The 27,141-nt window shown below is 45.2% G+C and overlaps 1 protein-coding gene across 3 annotated transcripts in view; it reads right to left on the bottom strand.

Moving 5' to 3' along the window:
• Window positions 1-27,141, bottom strand: part of TRPM2 (transient receptor potential cation channel subfamily M member 2) — a 419,555-nt gene that overhangs the window by 346,666 nt on the left and 45,748 nt on the right. For 2 of the 3 annotated variants that reach the window (XR_011849388.1, XM_072120992.1), the window contains exons 5-7: window positions 20,838-21,021; window positions 20,472-20,638; window positions 18,297-18,477 (exon numbers count right to left, since the gene is read on the bottom strand). Coding sequence is in view for 2 of the 3 variants with exons in the window: in XM_072120992.1 (XP_071977093.1) it covers window positions 18,297-18,477; window positions 20,472-20,638; window positions 20,838-21,021 (532 nt within the window). In the remaining variant the exon portion in view is untranslated. The remainder of the gene's footprint in view (window positions 1-18,296; window positions 18,478-20,471; window positions 20,639-20,837; window positions 21,022-27,141) is intronic. The other variant, XM_072120993.1, reaches the window with a different exon arrangement.

Raw genomic sequence — 27,141 nt, 5'->3', positions numbered from 1 at the left:
ACGTACATTTTTAATTTATTGCAGTTATACCATTTAAGAATTAACAACTCACTCCTGCAACCTCTTATTCGTAACTAAGGGGAGGGTCGGGTGTCACCATCAATCAGGGAAGACCTTCCATAGCTCCATCCTATGTATCCACGCAGATCCTAATATAGGCCGCGCATCCAGTCCAGAGTTCCCAACGCTCCCGCAAATTGGTTACAGTACAATTCCCCAATGCAATAGATTTTATATAACAATATGTGGTATTGATCTCTTTGTGCAGATCCCCTATGGTAGGGGCCACTGGACTCTTCCGATTGCGTATCAAGAGTAATTTTCCTAAAGTAAGTATTTTGCACGTTAAGATTCCATGAGAGATGTGAACCTCCATGAGATCTATTGAAAGTAAAGCTATAGCTAGAGTACCCTTTATTGTCCTGCCCAGTAGAGATAATATCAAGTTAAATGTTTCCTCCCAATATCCTTGTATGCGAGGGCATTCCCATAAGATATGTGCTAGGGAGCCTCTTATCCCACAGCCCCTCGAGCATCTGTCTGAAGTCTGTGGAAATATGTTGTGTAGTACATCCGGGATGTGTACCATCGTAAAAGGACCTTAGGTACAGTTTCAATGTGTATTACGCATTTAAGCGCTCTGTTGAGCGCTACGGCTAGAGCTTTGTTGAAATTCGGCTCGACTCAATTCGCTGAATTTTTCGAAAAAACTTGATTCGAACCGAATCGAATCAGGACGAATCACATTTTAAAAAAATGGTATTTCCTGGCTGCAGACAGCCTGTAGGGTGTTGTAGATCGTTGTGCCATGCTCAAATATGCATAGGGAGCATGGTTTGGTCTTAAAACAATGCTGTGTTTTAGTATGACACGTACATGACAGCCGCCGCTCTTAGAATCGCTTCACTCTTCAATTCCATGGGCACTTACATAGGCCAACTTCACCAAATAAGTGAAGCGGGAACACAGCCGGACAAGGTAACGTCTGTGCCTGCTTGAAAGGACTGAGCTGAGGGCCAAGATCCCACTATAACATCAGAGTTCACTCTTTTTTTTGCTGACGTCAGATAATTCCATACATAATGACAGAGCCTGTTCTGTTAAACACGGATACATGTAGATTCAGCAATAGAACCGATCCCTGCCACGATTGGTCGACCGGGCGGACTTTCCAAACTTTTGTGGACTTTGGGTAAAAAGTACCAACTTGGTTTTTTGGGAAGGAGGGGGGTAACAATTTCTCTGCCATTGATTTGGATTAAATTCCCTTCTCTAAATATACTCTCAAAAAACTTCTAAGTTGTATCACATATTTCTGTGTGGGATCTCCTGTCAGTTTACTATAAGTTTTTTCATCTCCCAACAATCTAAGGGCTTCATTTCTATTGCTTTTATTCTCCATGACAACTATGTTACCCCCCTTATCCGCCAGTTTTATCACAGCCCCTCGTCTTTTCTTAATTTTTCCACAGCTAGATACTCATTTCTTGTCATGTTATGTGTTTCTTTTTTATAAATTATAAATCGGACAGTCTTATCATTTCCCCTTTAAGGGGATCGAGTAATAGAACATAGTTTTGTTTGTATAAGGAGCTAAATGGGGTGGAGATGGAGATTACCAGGTATGCTATTTTTCCCGGGGTTGCCAATCAAACTTATAAATTATATTTCTTCATCTACATTAAAGGGAAGGGCTTGGGTTTTTTGTATTTTAAATTTATACACAGAAAGCCTGCTGAAGTGGTTTATAATATCCATAGTTGCTTCTACAGAATTTTTTGGGTCTGTTAGAGTAAGAATTATGTTGTCTGCTAGAGATGAGTGAACATACTCGTCCGAGCTTGATGCTCGTTCGAGCATTAGCGTACTCGAAACTGCTCGTTGCTCGGACGGATACTTGATCCGCTCGAGAAAATGGCATCTCCCGCCGTTTTGCTTTTTGGCGGCCAGAAACAGAGCCAATCACAAGCCAGGAGACTCTGCATGACGTGGTACCCTTACACGTCGATAGCAGTGGTTGGCTGGCCAGATCAGGTGACCCTGGAATAGACTAGCCCCTGCCTGCGCTGCTCGCGTCATTCTCTGTCTGGATGCCGCTAGGGAGAGAGCTGCTGCTGGTCAGGGAAAGCGTTAGGGTGTTCTATTAGAATAATGTTAGGAGTGATTCTACAAGAACCCAACAGTCCTTCTTAGGGCTACAATAACATTTTATTTTCCTTTTTTTTGGTTTGCTTGTGGCTGGGCTTGCTGCTATTAGTAGTGCCGCTAGTACCATATTGTGAGTAATTTGCAGGGAGACTTGTGTTTAGCTTTTAGTGACACACATATCCACCTCAAACACCGAAGTGGGACAATTTATTAGGGGTTTGATTTGAATTAGGCAGAGTCTGCTGATTTTTTTTTTTTTTTACCTTTATTTCTTTTTATAGCTCAAATTCATCTTGCAAAGCAGTGTGCTTTCAGTGTAGGCTAGAAAAAGCCATAGGAGAACCCCAACGGCTTACTTAGGCCTACAATAGCGTTATATTTTCCTTTTTTTTTTTGGTTTGCTTGTGGCTGGGCTTGCTGGCATTAGTAGTGCAGCTAGTACCATATTGTTTGTAATTTGCAGGGAGACTTGTGTTTAGCTCTTAGTGACACACATATCCACCTCAAACACCGAAGTGGGACAATTTATTAGGGGTTTGATTTGAATTACGCCGAGTCTGCTGATTTATTTTTTTTTACGTTTATTTCTTTTTAGAACTCACAGTAATCTGCCAAAGCAGTGTGCTTTGAGTGTGGGCTAGAAAATAGCCATAGGAGAACCCCAACGGCTTATTTAGGCCTACAATAGCGTTATATTTTCCTTTTTTTTTGGTTTGCTTGTGGCTGGGCTTGCTGGCATTAGTAGTGCAGCTAGTACCATATTGTGAGGAATTTGCAGGGAGACTTGTGTTTAGCTCTTAGTGACACACATATCCACCTCAAACACCGAAGTGGGACAATTTATTAGGGGTTTGATTTGAATTACGCCAAGTCTGCTGATTTATTTTTTTTTTACGTTTATTTATCTTATAACTCAAAGTCATCTGGCACAGCACAAAATCTAGTTGTGTGCTGTCAGTGTAGGTTAGAAACTAGCCATAGCAATAGGATAGCATCTTTTTGTTTTAAAAAAACAAAACAAAAAAAAAAAAATTTGAAGTTTACACTTTAATTTGGAAAATGTTTAACCCGAGGGCTAGGGGTAGAGGACGAGGGCATGGGTGTGCGGACAATGCTTCTAGCCATTTGTCCAGTAGTCAGTCTTCCACGCAGTCCACCCATGTCACCGAAATCAGCACTCCTCCAGCTCCTCCACCTCAGCCTCCTTCCCCCCAGTCTGCCCCCTCCCAGCAAAATTTGGCATTTGAACCGGCATACTCTGAGGAACTGTTTTCTGGACCCCTCCCACAGTCACAAACCACTTGTCCGGTTGCTGCTGAGCAATTTTCCGATGCCCAGGTTTTCCACCGGTCGCAGTCTGTGGGTGATGATGACATTATTGACGTAGTGGAAGAAGTGTGTAAAGAGGTGTCGGACGATGAGGGGACACGGTTGTCAGACAGTGGTGAAGTTGTTGTCAGGGCATGAAGTCCTAGGGGGGAGCAGACTGAGGGATCGGAGGATGATGAGGTGACAGACCCAAGCTGGGTTGATAGGCCGGGTGAACACAGTGCTTCTGAGACGGAGGCGAGTCCTATAGCAGAACAGGTTGGAAGAGGCAGTGGTGGGTCCAGACGGAGAGGCAGGGCCAGAGCTGGTGCATAAGCGCCAAATGTTGCCTGTAGTCAAGCTCCCGTGGCGAGGGCTAGATTTTCAGAAGTCTGGAGGTTCTTTAAAGAAACACCGGATGAGCGACGGACTGTGGTGTGCAACCTTTGCCAAACCAGGATCAGCAGGGGTTCCACCGCTACTAGCTTAACTACCACCAGTATGCGCAGGCATATGAATGCTAAACACCCCACTCAATGGCATCAAGACCGTTCACCTCCGGCCAGGCACACCACTGCTCCTTCCCCTGTGTCATCTGCTAGTCAGCCCCCTGCCCAGGACCACGGCCCAAACACCTCCCGTGTGAAAACCCCATCTTCGCCTCCACGATCCTCCACAGCATCCACCAGCGTTCAGCTCTACATACCCCAGACGCTGGAGCGCAAAAAGAAGTATAGCGCAACCCACCCACACGCCCAAGCCCTCAAAGTCCACATCTCCAAGTTGCTTAGCCTGGAGATGCTGCCCTATAGGCTGGTAGAGACCGAGGCCTTTCGAAACCTCATGGCGGCGGCCGCCCCTCGGTATTCGGTCCCCAGCCGCCACTACTTTTCCCCATGTGCCGTCCCAGCCCTGCACAAGCACGTGTCAGAGACCATCCGTGCCCTGACCAACGCCGTTTTTGACAAGGTCCACCTGACCACAGACACGTGGACGAGTGCTGCCGGGCAGGGCCACTATATATCGCTGACGGCACATTGGGTTAACTTGGTGGAGGCTGGGACCGAGTCTGACCCTGGGCTGGTCATATACTGCCGACGCCGAGGATTGCGGGGCCTACCTCGGTCCAGGTCTCAAAGGCCTACTATGCCTCCTCCTCCTCCCAACCCTCCTCCACCTACTCCTCCGAATTACCATCCGTGGGCATGGCGCCATCAGTCGGTAGCTCTAGGCCAAGCAGCAGTGCCATCGCTAAGCGACAGCAGGTGGTGCTCAAACTGCTGAGCCTAGGCGATAAAAGGCACACCGCCCAAGAGCTATTACAGGGCATCACGGCGCAGACTGATATGTGGCTGGTACCGCTGAACCTGAAGCCAGGCATGGTTGTGTGTGACAATGGCCGTAACCTGGTGGCGGCTCGGCAGACTGACACATGTGCCATGCCTGGCCCATGTGTTAAATCTCATAGTTCAGTGTTTCCTCAAGACATACCCCAATCTGTCTGATTTGCTCACAAAGGTGCGCCGCATCTGTGCGCATTTCAGGAAGTCCAGCACAGATGCTGCCACTCTCAGGGCAGCGCAGCGCCGCCTCCAACTGCCCGCTCACCGACTGTTGTGCGACGTGCCCACGAGGTGGAATTCCACATTAACCATGTTATCCAGAGTTTACCAGCAGCGCAGAGCGATTGTAGACTGCCAGATGTCAACTTCCACCAGAACTGGTAGTCAGGTCAGTCAGCTTCCTCAAGTCTACAATGAGGAGTGGACGTGGATGTCTGATATCTGTCAGGTGCTGAATAACTTTGAGGAGTCAACACAGATGGTCAGTGGCGATGCCGCCATCATCAGCCTCACCATCCCGCTGCTTGGCCTGTTGAAAAACTCTCTGGTCAGCATGAAGTCGGAAGCTTTGCGCTCGTCACAAGAGACGGGGGAAGAAGATTCCCTTGTTGATAGCCAAAGCACCCTTAGGTCTGTTTCTCAGCGCATATCGGAGGAGGTGGAGGAGGATGAGGAGGAAGAGGAGGAGAATGTTGGCTAGACAGAAGAGGGGACCATTGTTCAGTCCTTCACTGTTCAGCATGTATGGGCAGAAGAAGAGGAGTTGGAGAAGTTGGAGGAGGAGGAAATGGCAGTCAGACAAGTGAGGGGAGTGAATTCTTGCGCGTTGGGACTCTGGCGCATATGGCAGATTTCATGCTAGGCTGCCTATCCCGTGACTCTCGCGTTCAAAGAATTTATTCCAGCACCGATTACTGGGTATTCACTCTCCTGGACCCACGGTACAAGCAAAATCTTTCCACTCTCATCCCTGGAGAGGAAAGGAGTGTGAGAATGCATGAATACCAGCAGGCCCTGGTGCACAAGCTGAAACAGTATTTCCCTTCTGACAGCGCTAGCGGCAGAGGGCGTACTTCTGCGGGACAAGTAGCGAGGGAGAGTAGGCGAGCAGGCAGCTTTTCCAGCACTGGCAGGGGTACGCTTTACAAGGCCTTTGCCAGTTTTATGTCACCCCAGCAAGACACTGTCACCTGTCCCCAGTCTCGGCAGAGTAGGGCTGATCTTTACAGAAAGATGGTGAGGGAGTACGTAGCTGACCATACCATCGTCCTAAATGATCACACAGCTCCCTACAACTACTGAGTTTCAAAGCTGGACATGTGGCACGAACTGGCGCTGTACGCCTTGGAGGTTCTTGCCTGCCCTGCCGCTAGCGTGTTGTCCGAGCGGGTTTTCAGTGCAGCTGGTGGCATCATCACCGATAAGCGTACTCGCCTGTCGACTGACAGGCTGACGCTTATCAAGATGAATAAAGCCTGGATTTCTCTGGATTTTCATTCTCCACCAGGTGAAAGAAGCTCAACCTGAATAATGTATGCACTCCTCCTCCTCATTGTCTTCCTTCTCCTCCTCTTTGTACACTAAAGCATAGGAAACTGGCTATTTTTTGCCAGGGCCAACTGGCTCTAGCTATAGTACTCTATGTATTTAATTTTTCTGGAGGGCCATCTACCCGGTCCTCTGTTTTAAGCAATTTTTGGGAGTGCCACATACAGGCACTCAATTTATTTAATTTTTCTGGAGGACCAACTAACTGCTCCTCTGGTTTGAAAACTTTTTTGGACTGCCACATACAGGCACTATCCAAATTAAATTGTCTCCATAGCAGCCTCCACATGTCGTCTTTTTAACTGGCTCCACACGTTGTCTCCATTGCTACCTCCAGACGTCATCGCCATAGCTGCCTCCAAAAGTCGTCCATATAGCTGCCTCCATACATGGTCTCCTTATCAAACGAGCTGTGTCAGGCAGAATTTTGGGTTGTTTTCATGGCTTCCACATCAAACTTGTTAACTTTGTTGCCACCCTGCTGTGTAATCCACAAAATATACTGGCAAACTTTTATTATTTACCGATATTATTTCAGCGCTTCTTGCGCATCTGTTTACATTCCCCTCAACCGCCATATCCTAAACTTATAAGAACGCTACTACACTTGATCTTGTACAAAAGGTTCTTAGAAGTGCTGTTTGGGGAGTAGCCTAGAGACAGGGGCTTGGATTGGCGAAAGCTCGCCTGGCAGCGGAGCGCCAGCTCCATCTCAAGATCCAACTAACATAGTTTTAACTGCAGCACCTTTAATCTACTACTAGTTCACTGCCTCCATACATCGTCCCCTTATCAAACGAGCTGTGTCAGGCAGAATTTTCAGGTGTTTCACCAGATACATAGTGGAACTCGGCCCATCTGTCGCCGCCATGCTGGAGACCTGAAGTTGCAATCATAGCAGCGCAATATGAATGCCCCATACTGTCGCTCTTAATCATGGGAGTCGTCTCCATGGCTGCCTCCACATGTCGTCCCCTTATCAAACGAGCTGTGTCAGGCTCATTTTTCGGGTGTTTCACCAGATACGTTATGGAACTTGGTCACTATGTCGCCACCATGCTGTGTTATCGACTAAATATACCGTCAACCTTTTGTTTACATAGGAAATCATTTCACCTCCTTAGTCCATTTAGGGTATGTCGCCATGAGACTCTCTAGCCTGCCACTGCTGCCGCTGCCTCTGCATGCCGTCCCCTATAGTGTCAGGGTCAATTATTGCATGTTTTAGATGCTATCTAGCCTCATTCGGTCACTCTGTCATGGCCATGTTGTTGCCCATAATTTTTGCATAATGGTGCGATTAAGCAGCCTCAGAGGCATCCATGCATGCTACCCTTCTGTTTCCTGTCCATTTCCGTGGTGTTTCCATCCTTTTCTGAGGTTCCCAAGTTTTTTGCCAAGCTTCCCTGTGCAGAGCCTTGGTCCCCTTGAAAAATGCTCGAGTCTCCCATTGACTTCAATGGGGCTCGTTATTCGAGTCGAGCATCGGGAAAAGTTTGTCTCGAATTAAGAGTACCCGAGCATTTTAGTGCTCGCTCATCTCTATTGTCTGCGCATAATGATATTGTGTGTTTTTGGCCACCTATCTCTACCCCTCTGATTCTGCTGTCTGTGTCAGAGGTTCAATATACAATATGTACACCAAAGGGGACAGGGGACAGCCCTATCTAGTTTTGTTAGTTATAACGAATGCATCAGATATGCCCCCATTTACATAGACTCTAGTGGAAAGGGAGGAATACAGCGCCTTAATGGCGTTCAATATATCCCCTGTTATTCCCATCCTCTCAAGCACTGAGAAGTTGAACAACCAATATACCCGTTCGAATGCCTTCTCGGCATCCAAAGCCAACATCACTCCCCTCTTCTCCACATGATGTAGGATATTCAAAACTCTCCTACTGTTGTCCTGTGCCAATCTGCCTTTTACAAAACCGGCTTCATCCACGCCTATTAAACTAGGGATCAGCCGTGCCACCCTCAATGCCAGTAGCTTTGCATAAGTTTTTAGATCTAAACTTAACAGGGATATAGGCCTAAAGTTTAGTGGAGTATTGGAAGGCTTCCTAAGCTTAGGAAGGCTAACCACTAGAGATGAGCGAGCACTAAAATGCTCGGGTGCTCGTTATTCGAGATGAATGTTTCCCAATGCTCGAGTGCTCGACTCGAATAACGAACCCCATTGAAGTCAATGGGTGACTTGAGCATTTTTCAAGGGGACCAAGGATCTGCACAGGGAAGCTTGGCCAAACACCTGGGAACCTCAGAAAAGGATGGAAACACCACGGAAATGGACAGGAAACAGCAGGGTAGCATGCATGGATGCCTCTGAGGCTGCTTAATTGCACCATAATGCCAAAATTATGGGCAACAGCATGGCCATGACAGATTGTCAGAATGAGGCTAGATAGCATCTAAAACATCCAATAATTGACCCTGACACTATAGAAGATGGCATGCAGAGGCATCGGCAGCAGCGGCTGCCTAGAGAGTGTCATGGCGACATACCCTATGGACTCAGGATTCAAACCAATGGGTGGCAGAGAGGAACCAAAGGAGGTGAGCAAGAAGCACTAAAATGATTTCCTATGTGAACAAAAGGTTGACGCTATATTTAGTCGATAACACAGCATGGTGGCGACATAGTGACCAAGTTCCATAACGTATCTGGTGAAACACCCGAAAAATGAGCCTGACACAGCTCGTTTGATAAGGGGACGACATGTGGAGGCAGCCATGGAGACGACTTCCATGATTAAGAGCGACAGTATGGGGTATCCATATTGCTTCTGTGATTGAAACTTCAGGTCTCCAGCATGGTGGCGATAGATGCGCCGAGTTCCATTATGTATCTGGTGAAACACCTGAAAATTCTGCCTGACACAGCTCGTTTGATAAGGGGATGATGTGCTGTATATCCTCTCGTGCTCCAGCGTCTGGGGTATAGAGAGTTGAAAGTTGCGCATGGAGACATTGGTGGACGGTGTGGAGGATTGTGGAGGCAAAATGGACAGGAAATAGCAGGGGCAGCATGGCTTTCGCCTGTCCAAGCCCCTGTCCCGCGGCTCCTCCCCACCCAAAATGGGCCTGGGGGCCAGAAGCGTTTACTTTGAAAAAATGATAATTTTCAAAGCAGGCGGGGTTGTTTGAATATTTCACCTAGGAATAATGGAATAGCATAGCGGTTCTATTTTTAATTGTTTTTTCGGAAATGGTTCCATGATTAAGAGCAACAGTATGGGGCATCCATATTGCGCTGCTATGATTGCAACTTCAGGTCTCCAGCATGGCGGCAACAGATGCATCGAGTGGCGAGTTCCATTATGTATCTGGTGAAACACCCGAAAATTCTGCCTGACACAGCTCGTTTGATAAGGGGACAATGTATGGAGGCAGTGAAGTAGTAGTAGATTAAAGGTGCTGCAGTTAAAACTATGTTAGTTGGATCTTGGGATGGAGCTGGCGGTCCGGCTGTCCAAGCACCTGTCTCTCGGGTCCTCCCCAAACAGCACTTCTAAGAACCTTTTGTATAAGATCAAGTGTAGTAGTGTTCTTATAAGTTTTGGTTATGGCGGGTGAGGGGAATGTAAACAGATGCGCAAGAAGCGCTAAAATAATATCAGTAAATGATAAAAGTTTGCCAGTATATTTTGTGGATAACACAGCAGGGTGGCGACAAAGTTAACAAGTTTGATGTGGAAGCCATGAAAACAACCCAAAATTCTGCCTGACATAGCTTGTTTGCTAAGGGGACGATGTATGGAGGCAGCTATATGGACGACTTTTGGAGGCAGCTATGGAGATGACGTGTGGAGGTAGCAATGGAGACAACGTGTGGATAGTGCCTGTATGTGGCTGTCCAAAAAAGTTTTCAAACCAGAGGAGCAGGTAGCTGACCCTCCAGAAAAATTAAATACATAGAGTACTATAGCTAGAGCCAGTTGGTCCGGCAAAAAATAGCCAGTTTCCTCTGTTTTAGTGTACAAAGAGGAGGAGAAGGAGGAAAATGAGGAGGAAGAGTGCATACATTATTCAGGTTGAGTTTCCTTCACCTGGTGGAGAATGGAAATCCTGAGAAATCCAGGCTTTATTCATCTTGATAAGCGTCAGCCTGTCAGCGCTGTCAGTCGACAGGTGTGTACGCTTATCGGTGATGATGCCACCAGCTGCACTGAAAACCCGCTCAGACAACACGCTAGCGGCAGGGGAGGCAAGAACCTCCAAGGCGTACAGCTCCAGTTCGTGCCACATGTCCAGCTTTGAAACCCAGTAGTTGTAGGGAGCTGTGTGATCATTTAGGACGATGGTATGGTCAGCTACGTACTCCCTCACCATCTTTCTGTAAAGATCAGCCCTACTCTGCCGAGACTGGGGACAGGTGACAATGTCTTGCTGGGGTGACATAAAACTGGCAAAGGCCTTGTAAAGCGTACCCCTGCCAGTGCTGGACAAGCTGCCTGCTCGCCTACTCTCCCTCGCTACTTGTCCCGCAGAAGTACGCCCTCTGCCGCTAGCGCTGTCAGAAGGGAAATACTGTTTCAGCTTGTGCACCAGGGCCTGCTGGTATTCATGAACTATGAGATTTAACACATGGGCCAGGCATGGCACATGTGTCAGTCTGCCGAGTTGCAGAGCCGCCACAAGGTAATGGCCGTTGTCACACACAACCATGCCCGGCTTCAGGTTCAGCGGTGCCAGCCACAGATCAGTCTGCGCCGTGATGCCCTGTAATAGCTCTTGGGCGGTGTGCTTTTATTGTCTAGGCTCAGCAGTTTGCGCACCGCCTGCTGTCGCTTAGCTATGGCACTGCTGCTGTGCCTAGAGCTACCGACTGATGACGGCACGCCCACGGATGGCAATTCGGAGGAGGAGGCGGCATAGTAGGCCTGAGGGACCTGGACTGAGGTAGGCCCCCGCAATCCTCGGCGTCGGCAGTATATGACCAGCCGCAGGGTCAGACTTGGTCCCAGCCTCCACCAAGTTAACCCAATGTGCCGTCAGCAATATATAGTGGCCCTGCCCGGCAGCACTCGTCCACGTGTTCGTGGTCAGGTGGACCTTGTCAGAAACGGCGTTGGTCAGGGCACGGATGATGTTGTCTGACACGTGCTTGTGTAGGGCTGGGGCGGGAAAAGTAGTGGGGGCTGGGGACCAAATACTGAGGGGCGGCCGCCGCCATGAGGTTGCGAAAGGCCTCGGTCTCTACCAGCCTATAGGGCAGCATCTCCAGGCTAAGCAGTTTGCAGATGTGGACGTTGAGGGCTTGGGCATGTGGGTGGGTTGCACTATACTTCTTTTTGCGTTTCAGCATCTGGGGTATGGAGAGCTGAACGCTGCGCATGGAGACATTGGTGGATGCTGTGGCGGATCGTGGAGGCGAAGATGGGGTTTTCGCATGGGAGGTGTTTAAGCCGGGGTCCTGGGCAGGGGGCTGACTAGCAGAGGCAGCAGATGACACAGGGGAAGGAGCAGTGGTGTGCCCGGCCGGAGGTGAACGGGCTTGGTGCCATTGAGTGGGGTGTTTAGCATTCATATGCCTGCGCATACTGGTGGTAGTTAAGCTAGTAGTGGTGGAACTCCTGCCGATCCTGGGGTGGCACAGTTTGCACAACACAGTTCGTCGGTCATCCGGTGTTTCTTTAAAGAACCTCCAAAAATCTTCCGCAAATCTAGCCCTCGCCACGGGAGCTTCACTATGTGAAACATTTGGCGCTGATGCACCAGCTCTGGCCCTGCCTCTCCGTCTGGCCCCACCATTGCCTCTTCCAACCTGTTCTCGTCGAGGACTCGCCTCCATCTCAGAAGCACTGTATTCACCCGGCCTATCAACCCAGCTTGGGTCTGTCACCTCATCATCCTCCGATCCCTCAGTCTGCTTCCCCCTCGGACTTCCTGCCCTGACAACAACTTCACCACTGTCTGAAAACCGTGACTCCTCATCGTCCGACACCTCTTTACACACTTCTTCCACTACGTCAACAATATCATCATCACCCACAGACTGCGACCAGTGGAAAACCTGGGCATCGGAAAAGAGCTCAGCAGCAACCGGACAAGTGGTTTGTGACTCTGGGAAGGGTCCAGAGAACAGTTCCTCAGAGTAACTGCCAAATTTTCCTGGGAGGGGGCAGACTGTGGGGAAGGATGCTGAGGTGGAGGAGCTGGAGGAGTTTCGGTGACATGGGTGGACTGCGTGGAAGACTGACTGGTGGACAAATGGCTAGAAGCATTGTCCGCAATCCACTACATCACCTGTTCACACTGTTCTGGCCTCAACAGTGCTCTACCACGAGTCCCAGTAACTTGAGACATGAACCTAGGGAGTGTAGCTCTGCGGCGTTTCCCTGCTCCCTCATCAGCAGGTGGTGTCTCACCCCGCCCAGGACCACGGCCTCTGACCCCTGCAGTAGTTGGACGCCCACGCCCTCGTCCTCTACCCCTAGCCCTCGGGTTCAACATTTTCAAAATTAAAGTGTAAACTGTAATTTTTTTGGATATTTTTTTTTTTTGTGTGTTTTTTTTTTTAACAAAAAGATGCTATCCTATTGCTATGGCTAGTTTCTAACCTACACTGACAGCACACAACTGGATTTTGTGCTGTGCCTGATGACTTTGAGTTAAAAAAAAAAAAATAAAAGTAAGAAAAAAAATCAGCAGGCTGTGCCTAATTCAATCAAACCCCTAATAAATTGTCCCACTTAGGTGTTTGAGATGTGTGTGTCACTAAGATCTAAATAGAACGTTCCCAAGTCTTTCTGCAGATTCCTCACAATATGGTACTAGCTGCACTACTAGTGCCAGCAAGGCCAGCCACAAGCAAATCAACCAAAAATAAAATATATAACACTATTGTAGCCCTAAGAAGGCCTGTTGGGTTCTCGTATGGCTAGTTTCTAGCCTACACTGAAAGCACATTGCTGTACCTGATGACTTTGAGTTATAAAAATAAAATAAAAGTAAAAAAAAAAAATCTGCAGACTGTGCCTAATTCAATCAAACCCCTAATAAATTGTCCCACTTAGGTGTTTGAGATGTGTGTGTCACTAAGAGCTAAATATAAGGTTCGCAAGTCTCCCTGCAAATTCCTCACAATATGGTACTAGCTGCACTAGTAGTGCCAGTAAGCCCAGCCACAAGCAAACAAAACAAAAATATAACGCTATTCTAGCCCTAACAAGGGCTGTTGGGTTCTTGTAGACTTACTCCTGCTTTACAGTAAGGTAATATAACACCCTAACGCTATCCCTGCAGCAGCAGCAGCTCTCTCCCTAACGGCATCCAGACAGAGAATGATCCGAGCAGCGCGGGCAGGGGCTAGTCTATTCCAGGGTCACCTGATCAGGCCAGCCAACCACTGCTATCGACGTGTAAGGGTACCACGTCATGCTGGGTGGAGTGCAGAGTCTCCTGGCTTGTGATTGGCTCTGTTTCTGGCCGCCAAAAGTCAAAACAGCGGGAGATGCCATTTTCTCGAGCTGGCAAAGTATTCGTCCAAGCAACAAGCAGTTACGAGTACGCTAATGCTCGAACGAGCATTGGACGAGTGTGTTCGCTCATCTCTACTAACCACCCAGGCCTCTTGATTTTCCACTGGGAAATTACCTGACATCATAGCTGTATGTATAGTTTGGCTTAACGGGGTGATAAGGGTTTTTTGGAATAACTTGTAAAACTAATTTCGTAGGCCATCGGAGGCATGGAGATTTCCCCTGGGGTAATGAATGTATGAATTTGGAAACTTCCTCCCCTGTGTCCGGTGCGGAGCTCAGCTACCATGCGACCATTCACTCCGGCTGCCTAGTCACGCCCTCAACAAGTTAATTTTTAACCAGTTATGTATATTACTTCTTGAGTCATACATATAATATAACTTACTGTTTTTGGCACTTATAGAAATACATTTTTAATCTCAGCTAAATCATGTAACTCATCATCTAAATGAAGCTGCCAAAGAACACATTTGTAGGGACAAGTGTGTAAGGAAAAAAATCTCTTTGGGAAGAGTCTGTGGACCCTCTGGACCACCACGGGAGTAGATGCTAGCTGCAACCTGGGACCGGAGTCTAAGTGGCACCTGGTCTTCAGCAGAGCCAGCCGTAAAGCAGGATGGACTTGCTGCGGCAGGGTGCCATCAGGTCGTTCCGCAGGTGCGACTAGTCCCCCAGTGGCAGTCAAGGAAGGGAGCAGGACACAGTAGCCTAGGGACGCAGGAGACACCAGAGGAGCATAGAAATGCTTGAGAAATCGCTGGACTGGAGTCCTGTAAGGTACAGCAGGAGGCACAGAGGCAGACTGAAGACACAGGAACACGGAGGAACACTGGTAACGCTGGAGACCGGAACATGGAGGAACACTGGAGACAGTGGAGCATATGGGAATGCTGTAGACAGGACCACAGGAGCGTATGGAAACCGCTGCAGACAGAAACACAGGAGCGTATGGGAATGCTGGAGACAGGAACACAGGAGCGTATGGGAACTCTGGAGCATATGGGAACACTGGATGGCTTTCTTTTCGGGAATCCTGGCATGGAAACCATAGAAGATCCTAAGAGAAGATCCAGTGGGGAGTGAATTGAGATGCCGGATTATAAGGGCTGAGCCGCATTAGCCAGCACCAATCAGGAGGACGCTGGCCCTTTAAGACAGGACGAGCCAGCGCATGCGGGCCCTAGCAGCGGGAGCGCGCAGCTTAGTCGGGGAAGCCGGCATGCGGCCTGGACAAGACCAAGGCAGCATCAGGAGCCAGGAGAGGTGAGTCCGGGCTGAGGGATGGGGACACAGCGCCACATAGGAGGGTACGGGTATACCTGCGATCCGTACCGAGCATCGCAGGTACAGCTGTGACAGAAGCACTGATAAATATCTTTTCACCTCTTATCATCAACGCTTGTTTTTAGCTTAATGACCAGACTCGATTTTTCGAATCTGACATGTCACAGTAATTGGTTATAACTTCAGAATGCTTTAACTTCCAGGTGATTTTGAGACTGTTTTCTCGAGACACATGGAACTTCATGTTAATTGTAAAATTTAACTGATAAGTTTTTTATTCTGAAAAAAAATGAAAATTTTGCAAAATTTCAGAAAAATGCTTCATTTTCAAACTTTTAAATGTTCTGCTTTACAGGCAGATGGTTATCAAGCTCTCACATTTTGAGGGACAACTCAATTTTGAAAGGTTCCTCAAACGACACCCCTCAATGTATGTTAAACAACTTCTGTTAAGTCTATTAACCCTTTTAGTGTTTCACATGAGTTAAAGCAAAATAAAAGTGTGATTTAGAAACTTTAGAATTTTCATCATGAATAAAATTCTGAAATGCTCTGCAAAGTTTGATACCCAATTTCTCCGACGGGGAATGCTGGGAACCGCCGGTCTTTATAGGAACCCGAGAAGTGGGCAGCGGCGATCAGCGGGGCGGGAGCCAGAAAGTGGTGAGTTGAGTGAGCTTAGAAAGGGGCGCCAGAGAGGGGCACGGGTGTGCCTGCGATCCGAGACCTAGATCGCAGGGGCACCCGTGATACTGGGACTACCTATCTACTGGGGGGCATGTGCATATGGTACGGCGTTCATGGCTCTCTCATCCAAAAAGATCAGGAAACTTTTTGGATGAGAGAGGCAGGATTAAGTACTTTTTCTAAAAAATGGGCAGCACCAATTAATGCGCACTGGCCCTTTAACTTTTTCTGAAGGTGACGCTTAGTTGCGCATTAGTTGGTGCTGCCCATTTTTAGAAAAAGTACTTAAACCTGCCTCTTCCTACACTTCAGGAGCTTTGTGCCGCACACCCTTAGTGAAAGCTTCCTAGCGATTATCCTGCGTTCCTGTGTCTCCTGCATTCCTGTCCCTCCGTGTTCCTGTGTTACCAGAGTCCCTCCGTGTTCCTGTGTTACCAGAGTCCCTCCGTATTCGTGCGTTACCAGAGCCCCTCCATGTTCCTGTGTTACCAGAGCCCCTCCGTGTTCCTGTGTTACCAGAGCCCCTCCGTGTTCCTGTGTTACCAGAGCCCCTCCGTGTTCCTGTGTTACCAGAGCCCCTCCGTGTTCCTGTGTTACCACAGCCCCTTTGTGTTCCTGTGTTACCACAGCCCCTTTGTGTTCCTGTGTTACCACAGCCCCTTTGTGTTCCTGTGTTACCGTTCCCATCTGTCTGGACCTCCCTTTGCTGACCCTGAATTGGACTTGACCCGGTATCTCTGCCGCCTCCCTTGACCCTGTGCCTGGACCCGACCACAAGACTGTCTCCTGTTAAGGTACCTCGACATCGGCTGCCATTGCGGGCTAGACGCACCTGTGGAACGACCTGGTGGTACCCCGCCACAGCAAGTCCATCCTCCTTTACGACGGGCTGTGGTGAAGACCAGGTGCCACTTAGACTTCGATCCCAGGTGTCGGCTAGTACCACCTCCCGCGGTGGTCCAGAGGATTCACACATCCCGAATCCTGTCAACTTTTTTTATCTTTATTCTCTGGTTCACTACGATTGCGGTGATACCTCATCTATATAGTTTTTCTTATCTTTGCTCAATTTTACTGCGCAAAACCAATATTGGAGAAAATCATATTGTTTTTTTTTTTACTATCAACAACCTTTCAGGGGCAAAGTTCTGTTGACAGGTCTGGTTGGGGGAGTATTTTTGGCGAAAAGAGTTGATCTTTTCAGTCATATATTAGGGCACGTAACTTTTTATCACTTTTTAGAACATTTTTGTGAGGTTATTTGATGAAAAATTGTATATTATGGGAAGTTTTGGGTGTTTTTTTATGTTGTTCACCGAGTGGCTTAAATATTGATTTATATTTAATGTACAGATTAATACGGACGCGATAATATCACATATTTTATGTTTTTTATGTACGTGTTTTTGTGTTTTGTATTCTTAATTTGGATTTTACATGTAATTGGGCTGATTAGGGGATTTTTGTTTTATTTAACTATTATTATAAAATGATTTTTAATTTTGTTGTACATTAAATTTTTTCAGACAGGCTTAAACAAAATGTTTTTTTGCTTGATTAAGCCCTTACACTGCAATACATTTGTAATGCAGTGTGTAATTTAAGTAACTGAGCATGCTCAGTTAGTTACAGCAGGGTCCTGCCAGAAGGCGGAACCCGACTTGAAAAGAAGTGGGCAGCCTCGGGGCACACGCTGGACCCTGGGGCTGCAGCAAGAAGGATCGAATCCCCCGGTAAACTGTGATGATACAGCCTGGCCCGACACCTGCAGGACTTGATGTCCCATAATCATCTTCTGCCGTGCCGATGTAGATAGGCGGGAGGCAGAAAAAAGTACCCCTATATGAAGGTCATTAGGGGGTTAATAATACTTACTTTATCATGAAAATACACACTATACAGACAGTCCTTGGCTTAAATACAAGATAGTCTTTATTCTTAGGTTGACTTTGTATTTAATTCGGAACACATATATTTTATACCTCCAGACAAAATGCCATGGGAACAATGATTATCAATAAAACTTAATTGCAGAAACCTTCCAGCTGATCAGTTCAGCCTGGAACTAAAATAAAGCATTCAGTTAGCTTCACCAGAGGTCACAGTGGGAAGAGAGATCCGTCTGCAACTAGGAATGTCTCTATCGGGAGTCCTTGTATGTACTTAAGAAAACAATCATATTGTCATCCTTAACTCCATCTATTTCCATCTAATTCACCAAAAAGTGTTTCTCTATCTTTACGTGAGGCACAGCCTCTTTTTGTGTTGTATGACCTGGGCATTAATGTGGAAAAAGGGTTCGGAGATTAGGGGTTAAGTATTCCAGTTTAAAACACAAACAATTTATCACAATACATTTTAGCATTCTTACAAAATATTGTTTTTAGCTACCTACCACTAAACATGTAATAGAATAGATTCAGTAATATTCAGTATTGCCAAATATATATATATATTCATTCAAAATTTTGATTAAATTTGAATTTACCTCCTTTCTCTTTGGTCTGTTCTGAGATATACTTTTCAAGTTTGGCTCGTAAAAGAATTTCAACACCATATTTGCCATTTGTTCCATCATCCACAAGAATAAAATGAGAATGATTGTTGTCTAAGCATGAAAGACTTCCTTGGTTTTCTTCATCTATGTGGTATTGAGCAGGAAATGATCCCTGTTAAAAAAGAAAAATTATGTACCAGGGCACACTTTAATCAATATAATCAAAATTTCCTTAACACACAATACAGAGTCGCTGCATTATGTCCTGTTCTCATGCCTTCTAAGTTTTTCACGCAGCATCGACTCCGGTAGACCTCTTTGATTTTTTCTTACAGTGTCGCATTCCCCAGTTTTTTTGGAAGCAGGGCACTTGAATAGTGCAGCACTGGTATAAAACATGTCCAGGTAGTGTAGCCCTTGTCCATTAGTGGGTGCAACAAATCCCAAACTACTTTTGCAGTAATACCCAGGAAGGAAGTGTGGGCATTATTCTGGAGTCCTTCTCTTCATATACCCTGAACTTGTATGTATACCCTGATCTACTCTTGCACAGCTTATACTTCTTCATGCCATACAGTGCCCATTAATTTGGCAGGTATCGGAATTGAAGTCTCCCTTCCAATTGTACCAGGGACTACTTGTCTACTGACACGTTTTGTGGGGTATATGCCTGCACAAACTTGGTCTAGGATGGGCCTTATCTTAACATTAACCTTAGTTATGTTCGTGTATTTATCTCTGGGTGTGTACTGTTTTTTATCGCCATTATTTAAAAATCATGGATTGCGCATCATGCCCATGGTCATGCGGAACATTGTGGTGTGGTACAAACTGTCTATGCTCCAATAGTCCCTGATAGTTGGCTTCTTTACTACCCCCATAAGCAGTACTATGCTCCAATATTTCTTTATCTCTGCTGCAATGTTAGGGGTCCACCAGTGAGTTTGTGCATAAAAAGAAGTGGGGTTTTGGGCAATATGTTGTGCAGCATAAAGTTTTGCCTGAAATATTCTCAAATTCACTCATCAACAACAAAAAATAAAAAGCCCCACTGCTTTGACTATTTCCATATCAAACTGTATTCCAGAGTGGCTCATAAAGTCTGAGACCTGCGGATCATAATTATTTGGGGCTACCCATATGGGGTCAGTAGAAGCCCCAGGCCCTTCTTCCGCAGAAGCCCCAGGCCCTTCTTCCGCAGAAGCCCCAGGCCCTTCTTCCGCAGAAGCCCCAGGCCCATAATCCCTTCATAGAGAGGGCAAAACATTTTTTTATCTTGGTGGAATAAAGAAATACCTTTTTTAAGGAGTTCTGCTTTGCTACTGTATTTTTCTGGTGAACTTTAGATGCATCTGGATCAGCCGCTTTTGAAGACTTGAATGCTTTTTGGGACATTTGTACTGGCATTATATGCAATATGCACCTATGTACACCACAAAACTAATAGATGGTGCACAGGAAAAAAATTATATGAAGTTCATCTAACTACACAGCCCTCCTAATAGATGGCATGCAGGAAAAAATTTGATCAAATGCACCTAGATGGTAATCAGGATACCGATCTACCATTACAAAGAGTACATTGTAGTGCTACTCACACGGCGCACTTAAAAGTGTATCCAGCATAGAATAATGCTAGCACAGATCACTGAAATGTGTGCTTGGGTTTAGAAGGGACAGGTGGATTACGGGTGTAACAGATGTCATCTGAGCATTACCTACTATTATGGCATGGAGCCGTATTTGTCAATCTCCATGCCGTAATAGTGTTTCATGGAGTGACAAAAGGTTAACGTAAGCATAAGGCTACATGCACACGTCCACACAAGCAAATGTGTGCCGTGAGCAGCAAGCCAGCTGGAAAAGAAAAGGATGCTTAGGGGCTGCACCGCAAATCAGGGCAGTAATATATTTTTTTTTTCAGTGCAGCCACCTGTGCACTATGCCCATTTATGGCGGCCTTGAACTAGCTGCTGTTTTTGTGGCTAGCTCATGGCCTCTATTTGCATATATGTGCATGTAGCCTAAAGTGCCCTAACTGCTGACAGCATAAGTTTTTGACAGTTATGATGATTACATTGAAGTATATTCCACTTAAATAGACACGACAGTGATTTTATTATCCTTTAATTTCTAGAAATGACTCTAAAATGAAATAGTACTTACAGAGGTAGATATCAAGCTGTTTCTATTGTGGATAATTCCCCACGTCGCTATGCCAATAGTGACAATTTTATTGTTTTTGTTGCTACTTCCTATAGTAAAGTCTCTTACTGCTTCACCAACTTGCTTCATTACACCAGCATGAGAACCCCCAGTTATAATCCAGGCACCTGATTAAAAAAAAGGATTGGCTAATGAACAAAAAAGGTCCGCTTTTTAATGGCATTTAAAGTTCTGTATTTATGTTAACCATTATCTAACACGTGCTACATCTGTGCATTAATTCAGGTTCTGTTGACAAGATGAATATGTAGTGTTTTATTCCCGTTTTCATGGTGTTGAGCAAAGTAAAAAAAATAATTAAATTACCTGTGGTTTGCGCAACTTTCACTAGACCTCTGCGGAAAATGTTTCTCAGTCTCATTTTCATACGAAAGTTTTTAGCTCCTCCTGTTACCGAAATTAAAAGATTGGGAACCTCAAGACCCCATTGCTCAGTCATAAGCTGGTAGAGAATATTAGATGAAGTATCAGATGACACCCTTACAAACTGCTGGGAAGTAGGAAAAAAGAATATTCATAGTGCTATATTTGCCTATATTTGAAAGATATTTTGCATAAATAAAATGTATTAACATCTTTACAAAATTGAGAAGGTCCTTTTGTCCACAGAGAAACCGATAAGGAGACTAGTAAAATTCTTTCACCATTAAGGCTAGGTTTAAATTAAGTTTTGTGTCATACTTTATAAAGACACATCAGGGGATTCCTATGTGTCCATACAACGTGTGGCACAGACGTATCCCACTGTATCCCCCCTGAATGTGGAATGTGGGGGGAGGAGTGTACATCAACAAAGCCTGAAATCCAATAAACTAAGCTTTGTCTCTGGAGAACTGAGGTTGTCTGTCCTGGATTAGTAACTGGTTGAGTGATATAAAATGTTCTTCTGATGATTCATCATCAAACATATCATAACATTCATCTTATGCTCAACTTCTACTCCTATAGCCATCCATTGCCTCCGCTAAGCACACAGATCGCTCAGGCGAAGGCTTCAGGATAAAAAGACGTACCTTGCTAAGTCTTTCCATTCTGATTATTTTTTTTTTATGGGCAGAACGTTAAGTGGCCAGACGAAGGCAACAACTATGCCTCCATCTGCCATTATTTGTCAATGTATACGCTAAGCATATACGTTGGATGCTTTCCCCAAGCATACGCTTAGCGTATATAAAAGCCGTGATGGGTACACAGCCATACTGTTATATAGTTTAGTTAAATGTCATATAATTATAGACACCTTTTAGTCAGTGGTCACAACTCTTATTTACTAAACACCTATTATGCTTATTTTATTTATTGCACTCCCATTGATTACAAAAAAAGATATTCAAAGGTTCCTTAATACAGATCCTGCTTAGGTTAAAAGATACAAAAACTAAGAATGTTTAGTATTTGATACACTTAACAATCTGTTTTTAGGTGTTCTAGTTTCTAATATATGGCTGGAAAAACATGAGACTGCAAGTCCTCCTTACCTGCCTAGGAATAACAGTTTCCAGCAATGGTTAATCTTTGCTCCAATGATGAGCCAATGCCAGAAATTGGCATCACATGAAGGTACATGAAGGTACTGGACTACAGGAATTTGGTGAGCGGACTATTATTTCTTTTTCTATTTTTCACTATTTAATGAAGCTGCCAGTTGAGTTCTTGTGAGGTATTGGTTTCTCAAACAAGAGACTCTAATGTACTTGTCTTGTTGCTTAGTTGTGCAGCTGGGCCTCCCACTTCTCTTTTTTCTCTGTTTGTGATATCCTCTGAAAGGAGTAGTAAACACCGTTGTAGAAAATCTTTAATTTCTTGGCAATTTGTCGCATGGAATGGCGTTCATTTTAAAATCAAGAATACATTTTCGAGTTTCACTTGAAAGTTATTTTTTTCTGGCCATTGTGAAAGATTCATAGAACAAGCAAATGTGATGCTCCAGATTCTCAACCAGCTCAAAAGAAGGTCAGTTTTATAGCTTCTCTAATCAGCCAAACTGTTTTCAGCTGTGCTAGCATACTTGAACAAGGGTTTTTCTAAACATCCATTAGCCTTCTTACACAGTTAGCAAACACAATGTACCATTAAATCACTGCAGTAGTGGTTGTTGGAATTGGGCCTATGTGCACTTATGTATATTGCATTAAAAAACAGACATTTGCATCTAGAATAGTTATTTACCACATCAACAATGTATAGAGTTTATTTAATGTTCACCTCATTAAAGAAAATTTGCTTTTCTTTAACAAATAAGGAAAATCCTAAGTGACCAAAAACTTTTGAGTGGTTAGTACCCATTTATATCTTATTTTTTGTGCTGCTATCTTATTCTTTAAATGAAAACGCAAAACGTGTTCACATTTGGAAAAACACTCACGGTGTGCACCACCTATTGTAACATATTTCAACAAAGAAAAAAGGGAGGGGGAAAATGTAGAAGGAAAGTTGTGAGTGTGATAAAATTTCACTTTTATTAATTTATTTAAAATCTGGAGTATATTCTCACACTGTAGAATCAAGTGTTAATTAAGCAACTAGTATGGCATTATTATACTCTGCCATACTATGTCCTTGCCACATAAGTAAGAATCTTGTACTTAGGGATATAAGTTCAGGTGGGAGTCCCCTTATATTTTATTTAAACCCTCCTGTAAGTATAACTGATGCCCACCACTAATTCCTTGTGGGGATCAGGGACTGTGTGGGTTAATGATGATCTGTTGTTGAGATCGCAGGGAGCAGGTGTGTGCCTGTCTTTTGACAGGACACGGCACTGTGCTGCTGTCAGCTATTGTTATGCAGGGAGATCGCAATGATAAAAATCTGTAAGCCGCGATCTCCTCTTACTGCGGTGATGTGAGTGACTAAGTCTCTTGGAGCATACAGCTTGCTACTGAGATCACAGTCACTATTCTTGCCAGTATGATCCACTCTGCGATCATCTATGGATGTGTACCGCAATTAACACTGTCCCTTATGAGTTTTCTGTCCCTGAGTTGTGGCTGCAGACATAGAAAGAGAAGTCCCGACACGTGTTTCGCCGGGTCTCCCCGGCTTCTTCTAGGGGTGGGGGCGGCCGGGTTCGGGCGCCTTTTATTTGAATAGGTAAGAATGGCAGCTGAATTAGCCAATGAGATTCCACTGTTATTTCTGTGGAATGTAACATTGTTATTAGTTATGAGAGTGTCTAATATGCTGTAATAATGTTATTAATGTGTGCTCATTGTGAAAAGAATGCCACACATTCAATATAATTAAATGTCATTAGATGATGAAGTATTGTATCCTTCACCAATATTGAAACAGCAGATATGGCTATTTAAACCAAAATGTGACATTGTCATGTCTGAAGTCTAGTGAGCCTGACCTTTTATGATTAATTTTTCATAATTAATTATTTTTTGCACAAAACGATGTAAAAAGATGATGACAAGTTTTATGGTAATAAGTGGTCAGATATAACACGTCACTATTATGATTGACAGAGTGAAGAAAAATGATGTAATTTTCTCTGAAGGAGACTTATCCATCCCCATTTTGAAAACGGGATATGGATCAATTCATGAAAAATAAGTGCGCTTTAGTGTCGTGTAATAGGTTTTAGAGAAAACATCCAAAGCCAAAGTTATCATTCAGGCCTCTGGGTTTGAGGCTTCCCATCCTATATATCCACCGGCTCTCCGTCTGGAGAAGCAGTGTGTCCAAGTCTCCACCTCTGATCCCCAATGTTATTTGGGTGATCGCCCAGCCCTTAAGGCCTTTTGGGTTGCAATTATGGAATTTCTTGAAATGCTCCGCAATTGGTGTGGGCTGGAATGGCTTGTTCTGTCTGAGAGCCTCTCTCTGTGCTTTATCATAGTTTTTAATTGAATAGAGGTGTTCTCTGATTCTTATTCTCATTTCCCGGATGGTTTTCCCTATATACACCAGGTTGCAGGGACATTGGAGAGCATAAATGACTCCGGATGAAGAACAGGTAATATGTTCCTTAATGACATATTTACGGCCGTCCTTGTCGTCAAATGCTATTTTCTTGACTAGGATTTGGCATGCATTGCATAGTCCACATGGATAGAAGCCTGCATATTTATGGCACTGTTCTTTTTTAGCTTTGCAAAAGTGACTCTGTACTAACATGTTCCCTATGGAGGAACCCTTCCTATATCCGCATGAGATTCTATTGCCTATAATTTGGGCCAAATCTGGATCCAAGGTGAGAATCTCCCAATGGCGGTTCAGTATCTTATTCATTTCTCCCCATTTATCATGTAGAGTTGTGATGAACCTGATCTCAGAGTCTGCGGTTTTAGTTTTTACTTGTAGTAAAGAAGATCTGTCCGTATGGAGTGCAGCATTGTAGGCCTTTTTTATGGAATGACCAGAGTATTGTCTCTGTCGTAGACGTGTTTTAAGAGCTGCTGCTCCCTCTTTGAATCTCTCAAGAGTGGAGCAGTTTCTTCTCAGTCTGAGGAATTCTCCTTTCGGGATTCCTTTGATCGTGCGTGGTAAATGGGCACTCTCGGCATGCAGGAGGCTGTTAGTAGCGGTTTCCTTTCGGTATATTCTGGTTTGGACCGAACCATCTTCCTCTACCTCAATCTTAATGTCGAGGAAGGGAATCGAGACCTTACTGTGCGTGAGGGTGAGTCTGATGTTACAATCATTCTCATTGAGACGTGAAATAAAGTTTTTCATGATATTTTCTGGTCCTTTCCAAATGAATACCACATCATCGATGTATCTTTTCCAGAGTACAACGTGATGTGTGAGGTTCTCCAATTCGTCACAGAATACCCGCTCCTCCTCCCACCACCCAAGGAACAAATTGGCGAAGGTGGGCGCACATGCGGCGCCCATCGCCGTTCCCTGGGTCTGGAGGTAGAAGCGGGCATCAAAAATAAAGTAGTTATGACGGAGAACAAAGAGTAATGCCTCCAAAATGAACGCCTGTCGCACGGGGCTTTTGTCATTGTAGCGTTCCAGAAAGTATTTGACAGCATTACAGCCCACCTGGTGTCCTATACTAGTATATAGACTTTCAACGTCCACTGTGACGAGGATCTCGTCCTGCTCCAGGCGCACCCCTTCAAGATCTTTGAGGATTTGCATTGTATCCCTTGTAAATGAGGATAAATCAAGGACATAGTGTCTTAATTCATTATCCAACCATTGACTTAGTTTCTCGGTCAGGCACCCAATACCGGACACAATGGGCCTCCCAGGTGGAACAGAGAGGTCCTTGTGTACCTTGGGCAACATATAAAAGGTTGCCACTTTTGGGTGCCTGACCGAGAGAAAATCCCTCTCCTGACTGGAGATGGCTCTATTCTGCCATCCATTGTTTAATAAATTCTGATATTTTGTCAGGAAGTCCTTTGTAGGATCACTCCATAGGTGTCGATAGCATTGTTTATTCAACAATTGCTTTTTGGCTTCTTTGATGTAGGCTTCTTGTGGCCAAACAATGGATGGCAGAATAGAGCCATCTCCAGTCAGGAGAGGGATTTTCTCTCGGTCAGGCACCCAAAAGTGGCAACCTTTTATATGTTGCCCAAGGTACACAAGGACCTCTCTGTTCCACCTGGGAGGCCCATTGTGTCCGGTATTGGGTGCCTGACCGAGAAACTAAGTCAATGGTTGGATAATGAATTAAGACACTATGTCCTTGATTTATCCTCATTTACAAGGGATACAATGCAAATCCTCAAAGATCTTGAAGGGGTGCGCCTGGAGCAGGACGAGATCCTCGTCACAGTGGACGTTGAAAGTCTATATACTAGTATAGGACACCAGGTGGGCTGTAATGCTGTCAAATACTTTCTGGAACGCTACAATGACAAAAGCCCCGTGCGACAGGCGTTCATTTTGGAGGCATTACTCTTTGTTCTCCGTCATAACTATTTTATTTTTGATGCCCGCTTCTACCTCCAGACCCAGGGAACGGCGATGGGCGCCGCATGTGCGCCCACCTTCGCCAATTTGTTCCTTGGGTGGTGGGAGGAGGAGCGGGTATTCTGTGACGAATTGGAGAACCTCACACATCACGTTGTACTCTGGAAAAGATACATCGATGATGTGGTATTCATTTGGAAAGGACCAGAAAATATCATGAAAAACTTTATTTCACGTCTCAATGAGAATGATTGTAACATCAGACTCACCCTCACGCACAGTAAGGTCTCGATTCCCTTCCTCGACATTAAGATTGAGGTAGAGGAAGATGGTTCGGTCCAAACCAGAATATACCGAAAGGAAACCGCTACTAACAGCCTCCTGCATGCCGAGAGTGCCCATTTACCACGCACGATCAAAGGAATCCCGAAAGGAGAATTCCTCAGACTGAGAAGAAACTGCTCCACTCTTGAGAGATTCAAAGAGGGAGCAGCAGCTCTTAAAACACGTCTACGACAGAGACAATACTCTGGTCATTCCATAAAAAAGGCCTACAATGCTGCACTCCATACGGACAGATCTTCTTTACTACAAGTAAAAACTAAAACCGCAGACTCTGAGATCAGGTTCATCACAACTCTACATGATAAATGGGGAGAAATGAATAAGATACTGAACCGCCATTGGGAGATTCTCACCTTGGATCCAGATTTGGCCCAAATTATAGGCA

The sequence above is a fragment of the Engystomops pustulosus genome, chromosome 8 (assembly GCF_040894005.1).
Source record: "Engystomops pustulosus chromosome 8, aEngPut4.maternal, whole genome shotgun sequence".
In the NCBI taxonomy this organism is placed as follows: Eukaryota; Metazoa; Chordata; class Amphibia; order Anura; family Leptodactylidae; genus Engystomops; species Engystomops pustulosus.
This window is presented reverse-complemented; position numbering and strand designations above follow the sequence as displayed.